A 25000-nucleotide genomic window follows, 5' to 3' on the forward strand; every position below is an offset into this window, starting at 1 on the left:
TTTTTTTTTGCAGAACCAGGGATTGAACTCAGTCCCTTGCACTTGCCAGGGAAGCACTTAATCCATTGAGCCATCTCCCTGGCCCTAGGTCAACAATTTCTGACATTGTCAGTGAAGCGGAAGATCCAATACTATTATGGCCTACTGGACTCTTTTAGAATATTTTGCTGAGTTAATGCACCTATAATATTCAAATGACGGAACTAAACAAAAAAGGGTATACAGATGAATGTCCATTTTGTATCTGTGTATTCAACATGATTAGGATAGATATATCATTACATTCTCTTAATGAAGAGAGGGATTTGTTCTAATGGTGTTTGTTAATAGGATATCATGCCTGCATCTTGTACAAATAACCACTAGGAAGGAGTATGCAATGTGTTAATTATTGAAACTGTCCTACCAATTTGATCTGAAACTGTCTCATTGCTATTTGTTTCTCAATAAAATTATGGGGGAAAAAAATACAGCGAGCTCTTGTCTGGGAGGAAGTGCAGGTAGTACAAAGGGTAACTCTTCCCAAGAGCGCTAGTTCCCAGCACCCCACCCCAGGAGCCATCCTGTGATCCACCCCGTGTGGCCTGGTGGAGACTGGCCAGGGCCTTCCCCATTTGCCCCTGTGGCTGTGTCAGTGATCCTTCTGGTCAGCAGGCAGGCGTGCCGCGTCCACATGTACGTACACGATTATGGCAGAACACGCATCACGTGCACATTCTATGCCAGGCTCCGGGCTCTGTCTCCCCAGAGGCATCTGCTCACTTAATCCTCACGGTAAGGTAGCTGAGGAAACTAAAGCCCAGAGAGGCTGAGGGTACAGCCCCGGTCACACACTAAGGGCTGGTGTTGCAGCACTCTTACAGCAGGTGGACTCGGGGCACCTCCAGGCCCACTGGCAGGAAAACATTTCCTTCGTGTTGTTCCTTCCAAATAGTTCATGCTAATAAGGTGACATTCTCGTGAGGCATACCACTCCACACAGCCAAGCAAGTGGAGGGCTGGGCACACCGTAGGAGGTGGGCTCCAACTCTGTTGCCTCGAGAGACTAAAGGGGCCGCACAGCTGGTGACAGTGTCCATGAGCTCGGAAGCTCTCTGCTGAAGGTGCTGTGGGTTGGAGGTAGGTGGTGCACCCTGCCCTGGTATTGTTGTCTTCTTGGAGCTCCTCTGCCTCTCCCCACGGCTCAGTGGAGCCAGCACCGTGGATCCTACTATTCCCTTTCTACAGAAAAATTTAATTATTGAAGGAAAATGAATCCAGCACTTTTAGGTAAAAGAAACTCTAGATGACATCTTTAATTTACCTTGAGAGTCATCCAAGAATGTTAATCACAGCTCTTACGTAAGAGAACACTTTTTGCTCCCTAAATCGCATCCAGAGCCCTCAGTCCGGCCTTCTCTCCCGCGTTCCCTGAGAGCAGCCGCTGTCCTCCCTGAGCAGAAGCAGGTTCTCTGCATGGTGGAGCTGTGAACCTGAACTTCTGTTGACTCTTCAGAAAGGTAGAGTTTCTCTTGACAGAAGAGGGAAAGTACTTGCCCCAAACTGTGCAGGGAGTGAATAGCCAGTTTTATTTCTGGGACGGCTTCCTAACAAAGTTCTGATATTTATTAATTCAAAATAAAGCAAGAACTTTTAAAACAAACTTGAGAAACTGGATGGTGAAAAAATAACAGCCCAGCATTCATACTTTCCTCAGAATGGAAAGAAATACAGTGAAACCTGAGTTCAGACATGGGGTGTGATCCAAAAATACACTATATGTTTATTGTTTTGTGATGCTGGGGATCGAACCCAGAGCCTTGTACATGCAAGTCAATAGCTCTGCCATAGAGCCAGAAATCCCAGCCCTACTGCAAGTTTAAATAAAAAATTATTACAGCAAGGGACATATTACCACTAATTCTTCTCAGAGTAACCCGCCTGCTTCGAGCGCACTCGGCCCCTCTACCCTGCCACTTTCTGAGCAGCTCTGGAAGTCCTCTTGCCTGACTTCAGCTGTCCTCTCACTGCAGCCTCTATATCTTGAAATGATTTAAAACACTTACCTTTCACGGTTATTTTGACTCTGGGAAGAGGCACAGTGCCAGATCCTCTGTACAAGGTAGATAAACACAAACTATAATGTTTTAAGAAACAGCCTGCGCTTTGTTTGGATGGCATTTGACAGCAGCATTCACCATATTTTTGATCACACCTCCTAAAGACACTCAGAAAAGAAGATTTGCACAACCGCTTCTGAAAGCAGCAAGAATGATGGGATAAGTATGTTGGAAGTGGTCCTGGGGATTTTGAGAGGAATTAATGGCATTGTATCTTTTACTGTAATAATTTTTTAAAAGTTATAAACAGGGCTGGGGAGATAGCTCAGGGGCTTAAGAGACTTGGCACTGCCTGGCAAGCACAAGATCCTGAGTTTGATTCCCTGTACCAAGGGAGAAAAGAAAGTTATAAACATTCATTATAGCTTTTGCTCAGTCCTAGTACATCCTCGCATATCTAGGAGCCCTTCTGTTGTTGGTCCTGCAATAAAATATGTGCAAGAACCAGCCCAAACCAGTTTCATCCCAAGGTGTTTTTACTACAAATACCAGGAGGAAGTGGCACCCTAAACAGTTCAGGCCACTGCAGCCTGCGCCTGCAGCTAACACCGATTCCAGAACTCGCTGGTCACCAGCATGCAGTGAGATGGTCACTGGGAAACCTGCCAGTTCCCTAGGCTCCAGGTGGCACAAGGGGTGTTGAATTCCTGCTGCTGAGAGTTATTGCTGCGGATGGATCCAGGGACAGGCAATGTGGACAGATAGACAGCTGGAGGAACCAGCATAGGAGGGGAAGGGAGCCCTACCCTATCTGATATTTTATTTTATTTATGTGTTTAGTACAGGGTCTACGGGTCTCACTACACAGATCGGACTCACAGCGATCCTCCTGGTTTCAGCCTCCCAAGCTCTGGGATTACAGGCATATATCACCACACCCAGTCTCATCATGTCTCAGCACGCCCTGGGGTCGGGGCCAGCACTGCAGGCTGGGGATCGAACCATGGTCCCTGTGTCTGCCTAACCAGGCACTTCAATCTGCTGAGCTATCTGGCCAGCCCTCCCTACATGGTATTTTAACTAAAAGTACGAATGTTAATTTGACTGCAATAAAAGAAACAAACATGAAAGACTGAAAGTGTATTTGAATTTCTGACAGGTTGTACCTTTGCGTGCAATTGTTTCCAGGCTGACTAAGACCATTCAGAGAGGTCAGAGCACCTTTTTTCCTTACACTGTGTTACATGTAGGCAGCAGCAATGACAAAAGGTGAGTCCTCTCCCTCTCTCCCTCCCTCCCCTGTCATCTGATTTTAGTGAGCTTCACTATTGTTCTTTGTGAGTGTTTGGAACATTCGGGGCCTTTGTGGCAACAGCAGCCTCCACATCTGAGCAGCGTCAGTTCCTTACAGAAAGGGGCCAGCATGTCCCCTGGCCTGCCACCTCTGACACCCATACCACCAGCCTGTGCTGGCCTGCTGTCCCCTCTGCTGCAACACCCTTCCTGTCCCTAGCCCCAAGGGCTGTATGTGGAACAGATACATGGAGATGCTTTCAGCAAAGCCAAGAATGTCCTCCAAGCGACATTCTTCACAACAAACCCAAATTCAGTCAGTTGGCTTGTTTGTCCCTTCAGTAGAACATTAGGCTTCAAAGGCTCAGGAAAATCTTCTCATTGTACTGAGAAGGAAATGCCACTCTAAATGGGCTATGTGACCAGGCAAAGGTGACAAAGATGAGCCATGAATCAGGCATTCACAGCAAGTACTGTGTCAGGCAAACCCTATCCTCCTACAAAACCAGAAAGAGCCCAACCAGGAAACCGCATCTTCCTGAACTAGACAGCTTGCAGATTTGACAAAGTTCTGCCCTCTTGCAGTGAGAATGCAGCAGAACCTGGCACCGACTCTGACCCCCTGGGCAGGTTCAGGACGCAGGCACCCGCAGAAGCCTCGTCTCGGCTGCTCGGCCCAGTTAGGGAGCGGCCACAGGGCTCCATCTCCTCGGCCTGTGCAGGCTCAGAGGAGCTGGCCAGCAGTGAGCCTAGCCTTTGTGAAGGCCAAACGAAAGTGCAGACTGCGAGCCAGGAAACACGAGGATGGGGATGCGCTGTTAGCCACGGCAGGCTAAAGCCCAGCAAGTTACAGAGATTCAGCAGATGAGCCTGACTGGCTGATGAGGACCAGTGGTCTCCTCTTCATCTTATCCTTGACAAGAAACTCCTGCAGCACGGCAAAGCTGGCGGGGCTGTGGCTTTTGCAGCGGCGAAGACTGTGCAGCAGCACTGCCATTCTATAAAAATATGGCAGCTTCTGGGCCTCAGTTTTCTCATTTATGCCGTGGGAGTAATATGTACCTAACATACAGAATCTCTAAGAGGACAAACTTAGGTGGTATGTGCAAAGTGTTAATCGTGGTGCTTGTAGAAAGATCTCAGACAGTGGCTCTGGGGTTTACAGACTTCAGAAGGAAGGCTTGTTTTTCAATTAATGTCAAACAGCTCTAATTTGAAGTTCATAACTGAGGAAATGGCAGGAGGCAGATAAAATAGCGAGGGTGTCACGTGTTCTTCATATACCGCATGTTTTGGGGAAGCAGTTTTAATCAGGTGTCAGACTCTCCAGGGTGCGCTGCTGCTAGGCATGGGCCAGTGCTGCAGCTGAGCTGTGGGAGCCCAGGACAGGGCCTGCCAACAGAAAACCGGGCCGGAATGAAAAGCACACTGGCTTCTGGGAATAATTATTGCTCTGTCCTACAAAGTCCATGAAAGATGGATTTGCTCAAAATATATTTTCTATAATAATGTCTTTCTTTTCTTCCTTTTATTGTAGTAAAACATGTATTAAATTTACCATCTTAGGCCGGGTGTAGCGGTGCACATCCACTGACCCAGCACTAAGGAGGCCAAGCAGGAGGCCGCCAGTTTGAGGCCAGTCTGGACGGCACAGCGAGCTCAAGGCCAGCCTGAGCTGCACAGTGAGACTCTGTCTCAATAAAACAAAACAAAATAAAATAAAATAAAATGTTATCATCTTAATGAGTTAAGTGTAGAGGCCAGTATTATATTTACATCATTGTACAGTAGAGCTAGGGAAAATTCCTCTTGTAACAATGAAACTCTAAACTTGGGGAATACCAATCTCCCTGGGCCTTGGTCACCAGCTTTCTACGATTTTAGACTGCTTCAGGTACTTCATATCAATGAAATCATACAGTATTTGTCCTCTGCCATTGGCTTAACTTAATTTAGGGTAATGTTCTCAAGGCTCATCCACGCGATAGCACAGTGCTGGAGAACCTTTTAGAGCTTTAAATGGTAACAGTTGGCAGCACCACGCACGCCGTGGGTTCACCACCACTGCTGTAGCATGTAACAAGATCTCCTTTCTAGGGCTGCATGATCCTCCATTGTCTATGTGTACCGCAATTTCTTTGCCCATACCTTGTTGGCATACAGGGTATGAGGTGCTTGCGCCTCTTGGCTGCTGCGAAGACTGGTGTGATGGATGTGGCTCTGCAGTTGTCTCCTTGAGATCCTGCTTTAAGTTCCTTGTAGTGCATACCTGTGGCGCGAACCGCCGGCACACGCGCTGCAGGGCGCGGGCACAGCCCTCTTTATTGGCACACATGCCACTCAGCCCAGCTTTGCCCAGCAGCCAAGCACCTGCCAGCCGCACACAGGAGTCAGTGTTGGTACCTCACGGTGAACAAATGGGTTTTGGGTGGCAGTTTGGGCACTTGGTCTCTTAAAGGTCCACCCTACTTGTATAAACCAAGAAAAGGAACTATTGGATCATCCAGGCAACACAATAAGAAATTCACAAATGGGACTAAATGTGTCTAGTTTTAATTCTTTTGAGGAATCTCCATAGTGTGTTTTACCAAGAGTGCACCAGGAATCCAACCACATCTTCACCAATAATGGTTATTTTCTGCTTTTTTTGATAGTGGCCAGCCTGACAGAAGGAAGCTATATCCTGTGGTTTTGACTTCATTCCCCTTGGGACGAGCAAAGATTAGTATGTTTTCTTGTGTTTACTGGACATTTGTACAACTTTTCTGTAAAAATATCTTTTCATGTCCTCTACGCATTTATTTTTTTAATTTTTATTTATTTAGTTTTATGTATTTGGTACAAGGTCTCACTACACAGCTCACACTCAGAGTGATCCTCCTGTCTCAGCCTCCCTAGCACTGGGATTACAGGTATGTGCCACCATGTCCAGTCTTGGTGGCTGGCTCAGTGCACCCAAGGTAGGGCCAGTGCAGCATGCGGTAATGGAGATCAAACCTGGGTCCTTGAACTTGCCTAGGCAGGCACTTAAACCACTGAGCTATCTCTGTGGCCCTCCTGTACTCATTTTTTAGAAAAACTGAGTCATTTGCTTTTATTGTTGAGCTCTAGAAGTTCTTCAAAGATTATGATTACTGTCTCCCATTCTGCGGGTTGGGTTTCACTCTGTGGCTCCCTTTGTAGATTGCTGCTCTGTCCTTAGTCCAATGTAGACTTTATTTTGTTTATTTTGTTGCCTTTCTTTGTTTTGTTGCCTGTGCTTTTAGTGCTACAGCCAAGAAATCCCTGCCAAACCCAGGGTCCTGGCTTTTCCTCCCAGGGATTTCTTCTAGGACTTGTATAGTTTTTGGTCTTTCTTTTGGGTCTTTAATCACTTATGCATTAACTTTTGTATATGGCATAAGGTAAGAGTCCATTATAATTGTCTGCATGTAGATTCCAAGATTGTTTTTGAAGAGCCTGTCTCTGGGGACATGGTATTTTGGCGCCACGTATGCAATGGTTTATTTCTGGGCTCTCTGTTGGGGTCCAAATATCTAGATACATATCTAGGATACATCTATGTTTATGCCAGAGCTATCTTGTCTAAACTATTGTATCTTTGCAGTACAGCGGGTGCATTCTTTCTGAGCCCCACAGCCTGACACTTGGCCCTCCTCTCTCGGTTAGCCCTTTTGTTCAGAGAGCCAGTTTTCCTTGCAGTCAGTTCTAGGTGTGATTGGTCCTTTACTTTTATAGACTCAACAGAAAGGTCAGTAGTGTGAATTAGTGTTTCTTTTTGCTTTATTGCTTCCCTGATACTCTTAGCAGATGCTAAAAGCTGTGCAGGCAGCAGCAAGCGAGGGTCCGCATTGAGGCGATGCATAACCTCGGGTCCATCAGTCTACAGACATGGATGGAAGGTCTGCTTGGGCCAGGCTCCAGGCTGGGAGCTGGGGGCAGGGCTTCTTGTGAGATCAGCATAGCCTCTTACTTTGGGACCTCACCAAGTTTCACTGCTGTTGTTTTGATGGAGTCAAGATATGGGCAGGGTAAGTACCCAGAGAGCCTGTCTCCACCCACGCAAGGTGCGTCCTGATGAAGTCATCAGCTGTCTTGTTCTCAGCCTCAGCTGTCTCATTCCTTGAATGCATGCAAGTCTAGCAAATGCTCTCTCTACTCCTGTCCTTTGCCAACTGGGGCAGTCTATAAAAAGGTAAGGGAGGGGGAAGATGAAACCACTTGAAGAATTGTCAAAGCCTGCACCCAACTGTCAAAACTTCTGGGAAATTTCTAGCCCCCTCTATTTAAGATATATTTATCTTTGTTATTTCTTCTCCTACTTTTCAGGGAATTTATTTCTCAATGGGTGTAGAGATGCAACTCTGAACAGAACAACTATCCAGCTATTCCTAATACTTTTTTTTTTTTGGCTTTTGAGACAGAGTCTCACTATGCAGTTCAGACTGGCCTTGAGCTCACTTTGTAGCCCAAGGTGGCCTCAAACTCACAGCAATCCTCCTATCTCAGCCTCCTGAGTGCTGGGATTACAGGCCTGTACCACTATGCCCAGTGCTATTCCTAATACCTGCACAATGGCTTACTCTGCTCTCTTGATTTCTTCTCTTTCCTCACATGCATTCTTTGTTTTGTCCTCTGTATTCCTCATCCAAGCAGGACTCAGCCTCTGCACCCATCCCCCTGGGCAAGGCAGGGGGCTAGCGATCAGTGGGGCAAGAAGACGCTCAGTGTAAGACTCGCATTGGCTTTTGTTTCCCAAACTTCTAAGTTCTCTGAGTCCTTGCCTACAGCGCAAAAGGTGAAGACAAGCGATTCTCATTATGAGTCAAAAGTTTTGATTCCTTCCTTCCTTCCTTCCTTCCTTCCTTCCTTCCTTCCTTCCATCTTTCCTTCTTTCCTTTCTTTCTTCCTTCTTTTTTCCTATAGTCACATTCTCTATCCTCTGGCCAACAATCTGTCACTTCCTTGCCCAACTCTCAACATCTAGAATACAGACAAATAGAAAATGCAGCCAAGGAGCATACCCGCCATCAGTGCCTGGTTTAGAAGGTGCAGAAGGTAGGGGGTGGTTTTCTGAGGTGGGCAGTGGGAGCCTCTGATAATAATTGGTCCAAAAGAGGAAGAAGAAAAAAAAAAAAAAAAAAGACAAAAACAGACAAAGAAATGACATGAAGAAATATGCTCTCCATCATGAGAAAAATTAGATTCAGAGTAGGAGCTATTTTAATTTTGTATCCCATTCTACATGAATTTAGGGAAGGTTGAAACCAATCTATGATCTTTGCATTTCTTAAGTACTTGAGGTGTTGCTGATACGGCGGACCATGAAAAGTCCCTCTGCCATGTGGAAATCTTCCCCCCTACACACACACACACCTGGGATCACAGACAATGGCCTGGCCCAATGTCAGATGCCACTCAAATATGGTGCCTACCACAGATGCCAACTTGAAGAAGGGAAGGGCACAGTAAACTCTGTGGGCGCCAAATCTCCACATACAAATGCTGTTGTCAGAGGCTGCCAAATAGCTCAGCAGATGCAGAGGCTGGGGGTTTGATCCCCAGGCCTGCCATGTGCTGGCCCTGCCCCTGGGTGGGGCATGCTGAGATGGCAATTGAGATTGGGCATCATGGTGCATGCCTGTAATCCCAGCCCTTGGGAGGCTGTAAACAGGAGGATCACTATGAGTCCGCTCTACTCAGTGAGACCCTGTCCACCCTGTCCTAAAAAGCCAAAAAACAAAAAACACTGTTGTCACAGCACAGTGTTTGCACATATCATCTGCTTCCTTATTTAAGAGGAACCTGAGTTTTTTTGAGTCCCAAGGCAGTTTTTCATAAACCGAAGTGAAAGCCATAGCTGTCTCCCTCCGCCGGGGCATGACAGGATGGTACCAGGAACCAAGGCCGCTTGGTGGTTTCCATGGTGCGCAGGCTTGCAAGGGGGTCTCCCAGGCAGCAGTGGAGGCTCCTTGGACCAGAGGAGCTTTTAGACGAGTGTTCTTAGCTGCCTTTGCCAGGCAGTGGTATTCTGCTAATCATCATCACTATTATTTTTGGTTTTTTGAGACGAGGTCTCACTATGTAGTTCAGGCTGGCCTTGAACACAGCCAAGGCTGGCCTCACGTAGCGATCCTCCTGCCTCACCCTTCCAAGAGCTAGGCTTATAGGTGTGAGCCAGTGGCCAGCAACACTTAAAAACTGGGAAAGAAGAAAAGAAAAATAAAGGTTGTATGTACAAGACAGGGTCCGAGGCCCCACTAGAGCCCTGACGTGCTGACTGGCCCGTTTTCTCCATCTCTAGCCATCTCCTGGTCATAGGTTTGAATTGGAGGACTGGATTTCCTGTCACCATCCTTTATGTTAGGAGAAACTTAGTCATTTTTCCTCACTTGCAATAACTAGAAGGGGAGCTCCAAGCCATTCAGCTTTCCCCACAAGTACTTAGTGTAGTGACCCTGGCTGGAGAAAGGCATTTGTAGAGGAGAAGTGCCCTGTGGTGCTGACGTAGCCCTGACTGAGCAACCTGGGTGACTCCAGCAGGAGCTCAGCACTACTCCAAGTGCCACAGGACACAAGCTAGAGCTCACATATGGAGCGGTAACAACAGTGACAACATCCATGTTACCAGCTAGTGCCTCTGCACACCAAACACACCTTAATTATTTATTACAGTCTGGAAACTGGAACTTTTATAACTAGTTAGTTTGGCACACAGGCTCTCATTGTTTGGTAAATGAATAAGATAAAGTAACTAAATTTTCTCTTGCCCACTCCTTCCAAAAAAGAAACTAGCATTTATGGAAAATAACTAAGAGGCACGCTCCATGCTTTAATGGTTAGCATGTGTTAGCTCATTTAACCATCTCTGCTGCCTGTGAGGTAGATATTAAGAATTTTGCTCTGTTGTGGGAAAAGAGAGGCTCAGAGAGGCAAAGGAAGCTGCCCCAGGCCTCTCAATAAATGGATTAACTCTGACTCAATTTCAGACCCAGGCCTCAAAGTCTGCCTCCTGCCCTTCCTAGCACACTGCTAGGAAAGTGGCTATATGAACCCAGAGTCAAAGTACAGGAAGGTCTGAGGGAAAGGGAATGGTCATGGGTAGGTAAGTGACAAAGGCTAAAATGTAAGGAGAATAGTGCAGGCTTGGAGCAGGAAATTGAGCGTGTGGTACCAGGAATAAAAGGTAAGACCTTGATACTCCTCCCAAGACAAAAGTGTTTCTCTTCCTCTTGCCCCTGTGTGCCTGTTCCTGTCTTCCACATCAACCAAGGGGTGGGAGAGATCTACAGAGATCTGCCCAAGAAGCTCCATGCTTCACAGTGTATCTGTCTGTCCTTGGCATCTCAGGGAAGCTCAGAAGGCAGATGAAGAGAAGACACAGGATGAAGAAGAGAACCAGAAAGAGCTCTGCCCGCTGGCTTTGCCCATGGGATAGCCCTGTTGGGACAGTTAAGACCCCTGGACCCCAGATTCTGCTGTAGTGAGGAGAGTGTCTCACTATCTCTAAAATTCTAAGGCTCTGAGTACCTGGCCCGTGGGAAAAGGCTGGCTGGCATCCTGCTCTGGGTGAGCTTGTTTCCCACAGCTTTATGCTTCTGTGGCTCAGAACTTCCTTCGGTAACACCTCTCCTGTGTCCCCAGGGGAAAGGGAAGACTGAAGGGAGGCTAGAAAGTCAGGAATAGATAGAAAGCCAGGCTCCAGATCGAGAGGAAGCAAACTGAATCCTCATGTCCCCTAGCACATATCTCAGAAACCTTTGGCATATGGCATGGCTTTATGTGGCTTTTCCAGGAGCAAGAGGTGGGGCTCAGCAGGGCAAGGCCAGGCACAGGCAGGCTCAGCTGCTTTCTTACTCAGTCTTGGGGTCTGCCTGTCACAGTCTACAGTTTCTTGGCACTAGCTTCTATCTTATTGGTAAGACCGATAAGAGAGGGGCTTGGTCCTGATTTAGCAGTGAAATAATAACAAGATACTTGTTAATGTATCCATAAAGCATTTTTCCAAGACTCTTGATCTTCAAGGTGCTTGACTGACTGATCGATTGATCGATGACTGATCAATCACAGTACTGGAGATTCAATGTAGGATCATTGCAGTGAGTTCTATCTCCTGCCCTTTTTTTATTTTCTATTTTGAGACGAGTCTCGCTAAGTTGCTGTGTTTCCCAAGATGGGTTGAATCCTGAGACCCTTCTGCTGCAGCTGCCCAGAGTGCTATACCAGCATGTGTCACCATGTCTGACTTTAGGGTGATGTCTTAAATTTTTATCTGCTTAACTCTTGTATCTCTCAATTATTCCAAATTTGGACAAGGAAGAGGGGAAGTTAAAAAGAAATAATAGTACCTTCCTCACAGGATAACTTGTGAAGATCGAGATAGTTGGCTGCATAAAGTAGTCAGTACCTGCCACCAGTAAATGGCAAGTATTTTTGTCTTCAGGACCTGCACACTTTGGAAGATGTCAAAGCAATTCATGGTGAACACTCAGTTGCCTCCCAGGAGAGTTGCCTGATGCCCCAGTGCCCGTGTATAGCTTTCTCTCCCTTTCCTTTGGTGATGTCATCATTCACTAACAAGCATTAGTGCTTCTCCCAGAAGGTAGACGAGTTTTCAGTCAGGAAGGACTTCAGCATCCAGGCTAAGAAGACAGCTGCTCACTGAGCCTACCCCAAGTGGCCCAGAAGGTGCTCAAGCCCACAGGGCCAAGACAGTGTTAGGACCTTGCCTTGCTGAGCCCCACCACTTGCTCCTGGAAAAGCCACACAAAGCCGTGCCATATGCCAGTGGCTTCTGAGATATGCGCTAGGGGACATGAGGGTTCAGTTTGTTTCCTCTCAGTCTGGGGCCTGGCTTTCTATCTAAAGCCAGGGTAGCAGCATTTGCCATGAAACAGCTGGGTGCAGGGATTACCACAGTCTATATCTGAGCCATAATGCAAACTATCAGATCGACACACTTGTGAGTTGCCTGCTAAAACACGCACACATGAGGCATCTCTCAAGAGCTCTCCCCATCAGCTGGCTGCCCAGAATAGCTCTAAGTCAGCCACCAGGGAGGCAAGATTCGAAATCACCTCTGCCATGGGAAGAGTGGCTGGTGGCTGCTCGGTGAAGGGGTTACACCCGGGACCAAAGAACTTTTTCTCATAAGAACCTTTCCTCAAGATCCTAGAAGCCCTTTCTTAATCTAGTTAGGGAAATCTTGCGCTGGTCATTACTTCTGTTTGCTTTCCCTGCGTTGTCCATGCTGCACTGCTGAGAGAAGTCTCTGGAGGTCTGGCACTGGCTTGGGGGAAACCAAATCTGACAGGAAGAAGGCAGAGGCTACTGCTATTGGTGGGCTGCAAGAAAGAGTCCTTGAGCAGAAAGAATAGCAGTGCCGGGGCAGAAGGGGCTTGGGGTCGAGCCCAGTCAAGTTGGCTACAAAATCTTAGAAGACAGAGCAACATTATGTTCACTGAGAAAAAGTCTTGGCAGGCACTGCAGGGTGAGGGGGCCCGTGAGGCAGGGCAGGGAGATGTGTGCATTTCCCAGGGGCCAGCAGCTGCTTCTCCCTTCAACTCAACACGACTATCCAGGGCCTTTCGGACCAGTACATCTGTATGCCGGGAAGACAGCAAGCTGCTGGCATTTCTGAGCAAATGCCCCAAAGGGATCATCTATGGCCTGGTTTAGTACCATAGCTAGCTGATGTGTGCCACATCTAGGTCACCCTGTCCCCTCCACGTTCACCAGGCAGCAGTCCTCTTGTGTAATGGCCCAGAAGAAATGGACCTGAAAGGCGCCCAATGTCACAGACCCTCCCTCTGCTTCCTGTGACTGCAGGGAATGGTGTTTTCCACATCTCGCTGTCAGTTACTTATTCATTACTCCCTGGTAGAACTCACAGAACTGCTCAAACTGAGCAGAGATGGCTTCTCTGCACACTCACACTCTCAGGCCATCCTACCCTGGATGCTCAGGATGTGGGCAACGTGAAACACCGCTGACCCTTATACTGGCAGCGTAAGGCCTTGCCACAGATGGGGGCTCGACGTGAACGAAAGTGCTCCTGTCACTCTGGAACACAGCAGAAAAGCCAACAGCTCCTACTCAACCTCCCACCCCACCCAACTGGCCCACACAATGGAGCAGGGTGGCACCTGCATGGCCAGCTCTGTCTGAGGTGGGCACCCCAACGAGGGGCAGAAAGCTTGGGGTTACACGAGCCAAGCTGCTCAATCTGCAGAAGCACCACAAGGCTGAGTGACTCACCCAAGGTATGCAAAGAAGGAAGAGGCAGAGGCAAACCTGCTACACCTGACGGAGGACTTATCTTTGCTTGGAAACAGCTCCCAGGAACCTGGACAGAAACCAGCCCACAGCTTACTTCCTGTACCTATCCCCACTTCTGGAAGAAGAGGAAAGGACTGAAAGAAAGGCGGTACTCAAAAGACAAAATGTACTGAATCAAACCACAAGCAAATAATCAGAGAAATGCGATGTTAATTAAGACAAGGATGACTCTAACGAAACAACTCAGGATCACACTGTCTGTGGCGGTGCTCTGTTCCGACTTGCAAAGCCCCAGCTGTCCAGTGAGTACACCGAGGTTTACAGGGACTCCCTGTCTTGGCAGCTGTACTCAGCAGAATGACCAATATGAGTTCTTTGGAGCCGAAATGAAATAGCAATTTGGGTTCACAAGAAGCACATTTTGGTAAGGTTGAAATCATTCTATCTACTTTACTGACCGGTAAATAGCTTTTTATATGCAAAAATGAAAATCTATGGAATTCTGCCATTTGTCTGTGGGGCAGAAGTTGAGCCAGAGCTGAGCCTGGGGTTGGCGGAGTCCTTGAGACAAGAGCAAAGCCAGCCCTGCAGACATGGAGCGCCAGAGGGAGAGTGTAAGTACAGCGACTGCTCGGCTGCCTATCGGCAGGTGTCCAGCTTTTCACTACAGCACAGACAGCTTTGAGAATATTTCGCCGTCAGTGTTCTCAGCAAAACACTGAGACCGTGCACCCTCAGGCCTGTCATGCTTTTCCTTTTTTTACTTTATGTAAATAAAGATGTCGAAGTTGGGACCTTGTTGCTGCCTCCCCATCAGAGGGGTCACATCCCACCTGGCCCCAGCTTTTCTTTTCTGTGTCTTAATCTCCCACTGCTCCCCTCTCAGGCCCCTGCTGCCCATGCAGGTCATGGCATTCACCAATAAAAATTGAAAAAGAAAGTTGTTTTGGTTTCAGGTTGGAGCAAGAGACTGGGGCCCCTAGTGGGATTCAGACTCAGAGAGACACTGATTTAAAACCAACATCAAGGCCAGGGATCAAACTCAATGGTATGGTGCACATGCGGCTGGCAAGCACAAAGGCCTGAGTTAGATTTCCGGTACCGAACAAATAAATAAGACCAACATCAGAACCTGTGTGTACTTGGGGAGGCTGTTCCCAAGAGATTGTGTGTGGCAACTGTAAGAAACAGTCAGAGGCATTCCCCCCTCGCTGAGCAGCAAGCCTGCTGGGTCCCACAAGGAGACTTGCCCACCAGGTCCCAGGACACTGCTGGAGGAGAGGGAAGCCATAGGGACATCTTCCCTGAAAGTCTCTGATATGAGCCGTTATAGACTCTCAGAAGCCAGGAGGTTCCACTGACTCGCCTGAGGACGGGAGGTGGGGCCGGACCACTCTGACAAGGCTTTTCCGGTTCTATAAGTATATGGTTCATAGACCAGCATCTTCCTGGCCCTATACCGTTCCTGTGCTCCAGGAGTTGGCTGTTAATGACCTGATGTCAACGGCCAACCTTGTGTAGCCCCTGGCCTGGGCAGATGTAGAAGATAACCATCCCCAGTATTACCTCAAGATCCATCTGGGGAAAAACTGCAATACAGTTAAGGGCCTGGTTCTGCAGACAAACCGAACTTGGATTCATCTCTTAGTTCTTCCAACACAAGGCCTTCTATAAGTCTCAGTTCCCTTATCTATACACTGGAGTACTATCTATATAAGGTAAGAAAAATGCTAGGCCTACAGCTGGCACTCCAGATGAGTGCCAACAGCTTACAGCTCTTGTTATTATATATTAGCTGGCGATCTCTTGTGCCTGCTTCATACCCAGGTTCAACCTCTTGTGTGAATTTTCCCTCAAGTGTCATGTCAAGTGGCCTCCTTCAGTTACCAAGATTTTCCTTTGTGAACTTCTGCAGCCTTTGTTCCAGCACTTAGGCATGCAGTTTTCTACACTGTTACACAAATGTCTCACCCATATTTCTCTTACTGCGCTCCTTCCACAAGTGGCTTGTCAATATCTTGAAGGCCTGGCTTATACTTTATGATCACTCCAAGTCCCCACTTTCCCCTCCCTTGTGTCCAGGTTCAATGGTTGCTTACGCTGCAAGTAAGCAAATATTTGTTGCATAAATCAATGCAAGAGATGACACAGTGTTCCAGTTGTAGACTCATTTGGTCTTTGTGATGTAGAGAAAAATAAGCGAGAGATGATGAGATTTGGAGCTTTATCTCCTACTGTGCAGGTGAATTGCTGCACAGCATTTGTCTAGGTGCCTACCAAATGCAGAAATTGCCACCTGCCTCTTTCCTGGAACTTGGTGAAGACAGATGAAGCTTTTAAAAAGTGATTGTGGGCTGGGGAGATAGCTCAGTAGAACAAGCACCTGCCTGGCAAGCACAGGGTCCTGAGTTCAATCTCCGGTATCACAAAAAAAAAAAAAAAAAAAAAGCCACGGTGAGACACAGTCAGCTCCCTAATCTTGAAGGGGAACAACGCCTGGGTTCTGAAGGTGACAAATGCATCTTGTTCTCTTGTAGCGTTTCCCTGCTCCCATTCCATAAAACAAGGAAAACAAAGTAGGCCTTGGTCCCTTTAAGCTTCGTTTTCAGACACACAGATGCCAGAACTCCTCTAACTCCTTCCAACACTAGGCCATTTCTCAAAAGATGAAGCTAAATTCCTTTTGTCACTTTAGTTCACTGTCCTTAGTCTACTGCAAGATGAGACCAACCACCATTTTACAATCACCATCTTTCTTCTTAAAGATTTTTACTCCATTCTGCTTCTCAGTAGTCAATTTAGGCTAGAAGGGACCCTTCCTGCCTTCCTGCCCCATCTTCACATGAGCTCACCCTCCCTGCCTTTGCTTCCCTTCCCTTCCCCTTTTCCTTCCCTCCTTCTTTCCTTTTCATTTTCTTTCCTCTTCTTTCTCAATCTTCTAAACCTTAGTTGTCCTAGCAGTGGTCACATGAGCTACTTTGCCCAGCTGTACAGCCGTCACTCAGTGTAAAGTCACCATGACCACCGGCACAAGCCGTAGACACCATGGTTAGAATCCCAAAGCCCCATCGGGGTTTGTACCACCTCACAACAGAAGTTGGGTCAAGACTGGCCTAGTTGTTTTGTGCTTCAAGGACAATCACTTCAATTCTCTACCTATGGTAAGGATCTATCACTTTAAAAGTGGTAGTAACAGTGTGGTTAATATTAATACTAACTTATGATCTTAGAAATGTTTTGAACTGGCCGGGGAGATGGCTCAGTAGAATAAGTGCTTCCCTGGCAAGCACAAGGGCCTGAGTTCAATCCCCAGTTCAGGAAAAAAAAAAAAAAAAAATCTGACTAGAAATGTTTTGAACTCTCAAGTTCCTGGTTTAACATAAAGAAGGGAAATTTTAGAAGGTATAAAATATGTCCCTCAGGATAACAAGGTAGAGAAACCAAATGGGAAAATGGCGTGAGGCAGTAGCTTTCAGATACGCTTAGTGGCAGATCCTCATGTTCACAGGAAAGCTTCAGTAAATTCCCGGCCTAAACCAGAGGAGAACACGGGTACTGTGGGTAAAAGGCAGGGCAAGGTGCTGAGGCAGAGCTTCCCTTTCCTCCTTCTGCCCCATTTCTCCTTCCTCCTGACCTGGTGGTGCCCACAATAACCAGGAGGAGCCACTAGGCTTCCAAAGGGTAGTAGGAAAACTATCAATGAAAGGGGGATGCAGAAAGAGTCTGGATTTCATAGAACAGTGATAAAGCGGGAGCAACTGCAACCAGGAGTCCATGGCCAACATGTCTGCATCCGTTGTCCCATGGTTTTTGAATGGAATTTCTTTTTCTTTTTTTGTATTTAGTATAGGGTCTACAGGGTCTCAATACATAGATCGCATTTATAGTGATCTTCCTGCTTTCAGCCTCCCAAGTGCTGGGATTACAGGCGCGTGCCACCACGCCCAGTCTCAGTGGAGTCTCAGCATGCCCGGGGGGCGGGGCCAGCATGGCATGCAGGGGATTGAACCCCAGCTGCTGCTGTCTGCCTAAGCAGGTGCTTCTAGTCCACTGAGCTAGCTGGCCAGCCCTTGGTCCATGGTTTTTGATGTAGTACATTTTCTTTTTCAAATTTTAAATTTATTTATTTATTTATTTATTTATTTATTTATTTATTCGTACCAGGGATCAAGCTCAGGACCTTGTGCTTGTCAGGCAAGTGCTTAAGCCGCTGCGCTATCTCTCCGGCTTTACTCTATTTTCTTAATCTTGACTTTTCACACAGATACTCTTATCACAGCCGCTGTATCTTTGCAGTGCATCTCACAAGTCTTTATGGGCAAGTGGGTGGCCGGATGCATGTACACTGCTCTAAGAGCATGGGCGCGGCCTGTTCCTCCCTGAATATATTCCCAGGGTTTGGCCTGACTGGCTATGTGACCTATCCTTCTGAAAGGTGCTGTGGTATTTGACTTTGCTTTATGTGTGCTGGTTTGTGGAAATCCAAAGGGAAATGAAATATGCCGTCAAACGTACTCCAAGATTCTTAAGAGCAGCCTTAGAAATAGAGCTTCACTATAAGATAGCCCCACTTTCTCTGAATAATGAAAGGTATGGTAAATACTACTTACAAGACACTAAGCATGGATGGTATAATTAGTGCCTTTACTGCTAATGGTATATTTATTAGGAAGATAAGCAATAAAAAGAGGTTTTTTTTTTTTTTTCTAAGTGAGATTTCTGTGAACATCTTGCTGATTTACAAAAATACAGCTTTATGTAAATTTGACTAGGGGCTATTAAAGTTTCCTAAATGATCTACAGAAAAATAGAACATATATTTAATTTATAACAATTTGAAAATTCAGGAGAGACAAAATTTAGTTGAAACAATTATAGGATCTCACTTTTATGATTTTTAAAAGTGATATTTATGGATTGAAAAGTAAAAATTAGGGATGTGATTCTTTTGCTAGTTTGGGAAAATTACAGTTCTTAGACAAGGCACTGAAAATTAGCTCTTAGCTGATGCATATTCATTATGCTAGGGCTTTTAAAGATTTTGTCCCTTTTTTATGTCAGAAAAGGGAAGCCTATTTCTTTCAGAATTTTAGAAATAGCTTTAATAGCCTCGCTTCCAGCATAGAGATCTGTAAACTATAGCCTGGGGCCCAAGCTTTCAGACCACCCACTTTCCTCTGGTTGGATTTAAGAATGATTCTTACAATTTTAAAATGATAAGGGAAAAAATCCAAAGAAGAAGGATATTTCTTGACATGTGAAATTCACACATATCTCAAATTTCGGCTCCATCGGTGGGGCTCTGTTGGAGCACAGCCACGCCTATTTCGCATTCTGTCTGTGGCTGTGATGGCACAGTTGAGTGGTCTCTAGAAAGACCCTGTGTCCCCAGAGCTAAGAGAATCACACAATCTGACCTTCTACAGACGAATCACCAATCTCCGCTGTAGGAGCTGCAACTCCCCTCATGCCCCTCTGTGTGTTCCTGGGGTGCAGGATGGGACACATACCTGGCTGAGATGGTGCAAGTGTCTGGCGAGGTATGCGACACAGCAGCGGCAGCATCTGAATGCACCCCTGGAGCACGCGCCGTGCTGCTGGGACCAGGTCCAGATCGCAGGAGCAGCGTGAAAAGCAACAGAAAGGAAGTGAGCAGACCACGTCCGAGCACACCCACTGTGTTTCCACTACAGACTTCCACACCTGGGAAAACCAGAGTGGCTCTCCCTCAGCGCGGGAGAAGTTCTGTTTTGTGCCCACTGCTGATTGCTATGGTCCTGAGGAGCTTGGCTCTTCTTGTAGGTCTACCTGGGAAGGCAGCTGGTAATCTCAGCAGTGGGGGAAATGGGTTAATCCATTTTCAATAGCAGAGGATGAGGGGCCTTCTGGTTCTAGTAAAAAGGGTCTCTCTTCCTCTTTCATCTATCCTCAAAGTGTTTCAAGTGGTACATTTTGCCTTTTGGAACCCAAAATTTGTGTTCAGAAAATGTTCTCATCCCAAAGACAAACAACAACAACCTAACGAGAAGAAGTAACACATTGTAGATACTACTCCTGTGCCTGCACGAATAATTAAGTTTAACTTTAGGGCAAATAAATCCTATTGTGAGACTTTTCGGGCTAAATTTCAAGGGATAAATCAGTCTTTTGAACTATAACTTGGAAATGTGCTCTCAAGAATGAATGAATAATTGAATGAAGTGCCTGGGGGAGGGGTGATTGACTTTGTCCAGAGTTAATAGAAGAAACCTCCGCGAGCAACCCCGAAATAGCCTACTCTGAGGACCCCAGAATAACACAGCCTTATATGGGCTTTTTCTTGTCCCAGTGTTAATTCAATTGGGTGAAACTTGATCTGGATACTGTTCAGCCTGGCAGCAGCTGTGAATGAGCCTATTGGAAAGATCACAGAGAGGCCCTGCAAAACATTTTCGCGGCCGACACAGACGAGCTGTAAGGCTGCTGCTGGGAAAGACTTCTTTTTTAAGCTAAAAAAGGACATATTTCTCCAATGGTGACATTACTAAAATGAAGTTTGATCCTTTGGTCCTTAGGGATCAAGGAAGTGATAAGTAACCTCTTAAACCTCAGCCTGGGATTCTTTGGGTCTTCCTCTGACTCAGCTGTTCGGTTGATAGAAAGCTGGAAGAGTTTAAGATGCTTCTGAAAGAAGGACAGCAAGCTCCCAGCTGTTCTCTTATTTATGATTATCTGTTACTGATGCATGTATTTATATGGATACATCTACATAAAATTTATGTATATATTAATAGGATATATAAATACACATTCATGTATATGTATAAAATGCACAAATATCCAAAAAGCTTTTTATTTTGTATTTAGTACAGGGTCTACATGGTCTCACTACACAGATCAGACTCAGAGTGATTCCTCTGTTTTCAGCCTCCCAAGCATTGGGATTACAGGCTCATGCCACCACGCCCAGTCTCAATCACCAACTCAACTCACCCAGAGTGGGGTTGGGAGGCAACACAGCACGCAGGAGATCAAACCCTGACTTCTGTGCTCTTCCTAAGCAGGAACTTTAGTCTGCTGAGCTATCTGGCCCGCCCTAAAAAGCTTTTTTTTTTTTTTTTTTTTAAAAAGAAACATTTCCTTGGGGCTGGGGAGATGGCTCAGTAGGATAAGCGCTTGACTGGCAAACATAAGGATCTGAGTTCAATCCCTGGTTCTGCCAAAAAAAAAAAAAAAGAAAAAGAAAAAAAAATTCCTCAGTTTCCTAAGATTGATAGAGCAATGTCAAAATGCAAGAGCTAGAAATAGCTAGATTTGTTCTGAATGTGAGAATGCTTCTTTAGGTCACCAGAACTTGGCCCGGTAAGAGTTTAATAGAAATACAAGAAGACAGCCTACAATTAGGGACAGCTACTTAGCATGCATTTCAAGATAGAGATGTCAGATCATTTTATATGAAATTCAATCCATTGTTCCTAATTGATATACTAAACTTAAATCTTGATTACAATTTAAAAATATCAACAACTCAGATTTCTTTTTCAAAGAACAAACAAAAATAAATTTCAACTGCAATATGAACCCATGTGTAAAATGTCCCCACCTCACTAAGAACATAGAAACCGTCCTGAAAAAGTGGCATCAGGAAGGTGTGTGAAACGCTGATGATGTCATGAACCCTGAGGGGGGATGAGGAGAGATTAACATTGTGTGAGAACCGAGAAGTTGGGCAAGGTCCAAGCTTGCCTTGTTCGGCAGGCCAGAAATACCATGAGAACAGCTGTCTTCCTGGTATTCTGGTTTCCACTGGCATTCATAACCAAATGTGCGTGGAAAGGAAGACAGGGAGGAGAAAGCCCCCCGCACCAAGGCCCTGCAGTTTCTGGTCTTTTGAGCTGATGTGTAGGTCACTCTCATGCCTGTGTACACACGGGCACACATGCACGCATGCACGTACTCGCGTGTGCATGCACACACGCTCGTTCCAACACTCTCCCTCTCGCCCTCACTTCCTCCTCCCGTGGCACGCTCCAGGAGAAACAATGGGCAGGGAACACATTTGCCACTGGAACAGAAAACGTGCTATATCTTACAATGCATTTTCTCAGTTAAAAAAAGCATGATGTGTATCTATGGAAACCTGTGGCAGTAGCGGCCTAGCCTCGAAGGAACACAGGACACGTTCCTGCGCTGGGGCCCAGGCAGCTTGCCAGGACTTAACTTCTTTGGGCTAGGTTGGTGTCTTACCTTGTCTTGCAGTGTGTCATGGATGTACATGAGAATGACTCTGGGAATCCTCACCAAAGTGATAAAAAATGACCCTTTCGCCACTGTTCCTTGATGGTAACAGAGAAGAATGGAGAGAGAGGAAAGGATCGGATGGTCAGAGGGCTCATTTTTATTTCTGGAAATAGGAAAGGAGAATATATTAAAGCCAGTACTTAAAAACCAATTTTAAAAAATTCTCTGGTTCAATTTATCAGTGGCACTAATGTCTTGTAAAACAGTGATACAATGAGCACTCAGCAAAAATTTTATATATCTTGTAGCTGAGGTTATACTGTATCTTGTCATAATTTCATTCCTTTTGGTGTCATGCAATGTAGAACTGAGAAGACTGAATACTGGCAAGTTCAAATGAAGACGTTTCCCTCTTAGAGGACCTATTCCTTTCACTTGCCCTTCAACTCAGTGCCTGTTAATCTCACTTTCCTTTTCAGAAGTTTAACTCCATCACAATCTCCCAGGTTTACACAGGAGCATATGTAAATACTGCTGGCATTAACCTGGTGAAAGAAATCACCCTCAGATCACACGACCAGCACCAGGGCCAGTGAGGTAACAGGGAAGGAACACAGAGCCCGGGGAGTTTGGCTTCTGCCCCGCTCTGAGCTCCTGAAATCCAGCTGATTTCTTCTCTCTTGAAAGGTCATTTCAGTGTGAATCATTTACAGGACTTGTCATGACACAGCTCCCAAGAATGTGTTCAAGTCAGTTTCACAGGCAGAGAAAAGAAGTAAAAAAGAAACAGAATTGGCTCAACCTTCCTCAGCCCCAAACCTGAAAGACGAAACAAAGGAGGAGGAGGAGGAGGACGGCGCGACCTCCTGGGTGCCCTTCTGGATTCTTGTAGATGCCACGGAAACGAGGCCCTTTCCGAGAAGCAACTTCACAGATTCCAAGTGCAGCTTGCTTTCTTCGGAACAGATTATTCCACAACTTGCCCGGGTTGCTAATAAGTCAGCATGAATTAAGGTTTTGACAACAGCCTTGGTTTTGAGGGAAGAAAAAGATCGCAGCCAGTAATGTCTCGAGAACTGGCAATGGCTGCATTTCACTGTTGCTTAAATCATCCAGGAAGCAAAAGGAACCCTGACAGCAGCACCAGGAATGGGGGACTGCAACCCGGCTGCCCACAGAAAGGCACACGGCCTGAGGCTACCTAAAATAGCTGTTGCTGATGGGAATTCATTCTGATCCAATAGACTAGAAGAGTAGTGTTGGCCAGGAAAATCTGACACATTTTTTCCCTTTACTCAATTTTTTTTTTAAAAGGAAGAATGTTTACTTTTCCAATGAAATTTACGTGTTTTAGAATTTATCACAGTGCTTAAGTAATGGGGATGCAGGGAAAAGAAGGCGACACCTGTGTCCCATCTGGTAGGGAAGCAAATGATTCACGCCCATGGGCATGGGAGCCTGAGGGTCGATCCGCCAGGGCCTGAAATGTGGGATTAAGTGCACACTGAGGTTTCTTCTGTGGGGAGACCTGGTTTAGGCACAGGGAGTTCCTGCCCTCCCTTGATTTTCCAGGTCCGCACACCTATCTTGATAACCCCGGGCTTCACAGGGCTTGGCTCAGCAACGTACAGCAGCTCCAGCCTCTGAGTTATCGCATGAGGAGAGACGGAACTTGAAGAGAAGGCCCTTTCAGCCCAAGCCAGCTCGCAGCGCCAGGAGTCACTCAATACCTACCTTCAAAACTAAAAACAGCTCTGCAGAAAAAAGGCTCAGTCTTTGAGGCTACCTCCTGCTTCTTTCAGACTTCTGCTAAGTTCAAAAGGCAACAGCATCATGTCATCCTTCCCCTGGGCAGATGCAGCTCATGCAGTCAGCGCTGCCTCTTTCACAACCATGCAAGCCAGGCGTTAGGAAGAGGATCGCCCCCAGTGAAGCTTCAGTGATAATGCCAGGCACCTGGACCACGCACATGTCTAATCTCAACACTGCGGATGGCTAAGGCAGGAGGACTGTGAGTTTGAGCTGAGTCTGGCAACTTCCTAACTTAGCAAGATCCTATTGTAAAATTAAAAATAATAATAATAAAAGAGCTGGGGATATAGCTCACTGTGAAGCGCTTGTATAATCCCTAGGCTCAGGAACATACACGCACACGCACACACACCCCAAAACATAGCTCTGCATGTGACTGTATTTTGGGAACTGGCGTTGTAGTGTTGGGCTCACTGGGCAGTCGAGCGAGGAGGCTGTCGCAGGAGGGGAGGACAGATTCTCCGCCTCAGGCATGCTCAGCTGTCTCCAGGGTCATGCCCTGCTGACTGGCCAAGCTCTTCCCAATCCCCTTAGTGGCAAGGTGGGCACCAGTAGCATGAGAGGGCAAGCTGACTCCAGGATGAGCCCCAAAAACCTCAGTTGTCCTCTTCTTTTAAACCCATGACTGCCTGAGTGCTCATGGTGCCCAACCCCATGCAGTTCAGCCAGGTTCCTCAGAGCACCACAGCAATCTATGCTGCTGGGCAAGGGTGGATTGGTCCCACTCACCCAAGTTCTGAAGAGATTAGCTTTTTTTTTTTTTTTTGTACCAGGAATCAAACTCAGAACCTTGAGCCTGCCAGGCAGACACTTATGCCACTGAGCTATCTCCCCAGCTCATCTAGGTTGTATAGCACTTTTGGGTCACGGTACCTCAGTAATGTACAAACTTCCAGATTCACCAGATAACCCAGAGCATAGAGCCAAGTGAGCGACTTCAAGGTCCTAGTAGCAAGCTGTAGCTCTAGGGAGAGCCAGGGTAGCTCACTAAAAACTATGAAGTGGTGTGGGAAACTGCTTTTGTGCTGAGGCTCTCGAACAAAGCCTGGCTGCGCAGGACAGCTGGCCTCCAGTGAAAGCTGGAATGCAGTGAAGGAGGCCCAGAGACCTCGCAAAGACCACGTTCCTTCCTGACCTATCTTTCAGTGAAACTGCTGCAAGATGGGATTGAGAGGGCTGAGAGGAGGCGGTAAAGTTCATTTTTCCAGACCTACAGAAAGTGGAATTTGTTCTTTACTATAAGAACAGCGTCTTTTTTAGCTGTCCTGGTTAACTAGTTAGGGGCAGAAAATCCATCCATCTCTCCTTAAATTCCTTATGTTGTTATGAATCCATTTCCCCATGGCGTCCCCAGCAGA

General features: G+C 46.5%; 1 protein-coding gene across 5 annotated transcripts in view; it reads right to left on the reverse strand.

The window, feature by feature from the left end:
- The window catches only part of Slc44a3 (solute carrier family 44 member 3), an 86710-nt gene that overhangs the window by 11594 nt on the left and 50116 nt on the right, over positions 1–25000 (reverse strand). For 4 of the 5 annotated variants that reach the window (XM_023720319.1, XM_004635703.2, XM_023720320.1 and 1 more), the window contains 2 exons: positions 21837–21993; positions 19121–19207 (listed from right to left, as the gene is read on the reverse strand). In XM_023720319.1, the coding sequence (XP_023576087.1) occupies positions 19121–19207; positions 21837–21993 (244 nt within the window). The remainder of the gene's footprint in view (positions 1–19120; positions 19208–21836; positions 21994–25000) is intronic. The other variant, XM_004635704.2, reaches the window with a different exon arrangement.

This window comes from Octodon degus, unplaced genomic scaffold (assembly GCF_000260255.1).
Source record: "Octodon degus isolate 3935 unplaced genomic scaffold, OctDeg1.0 scaffold00074, whole genome shotgun sequence".
Taxonomy (NCBI): domain Eukaryota; kingdom Metazoa; phylum Chordata; class Mammalia; order Rodentia; family Octodontidae; genus Octodon; species Octodon degus.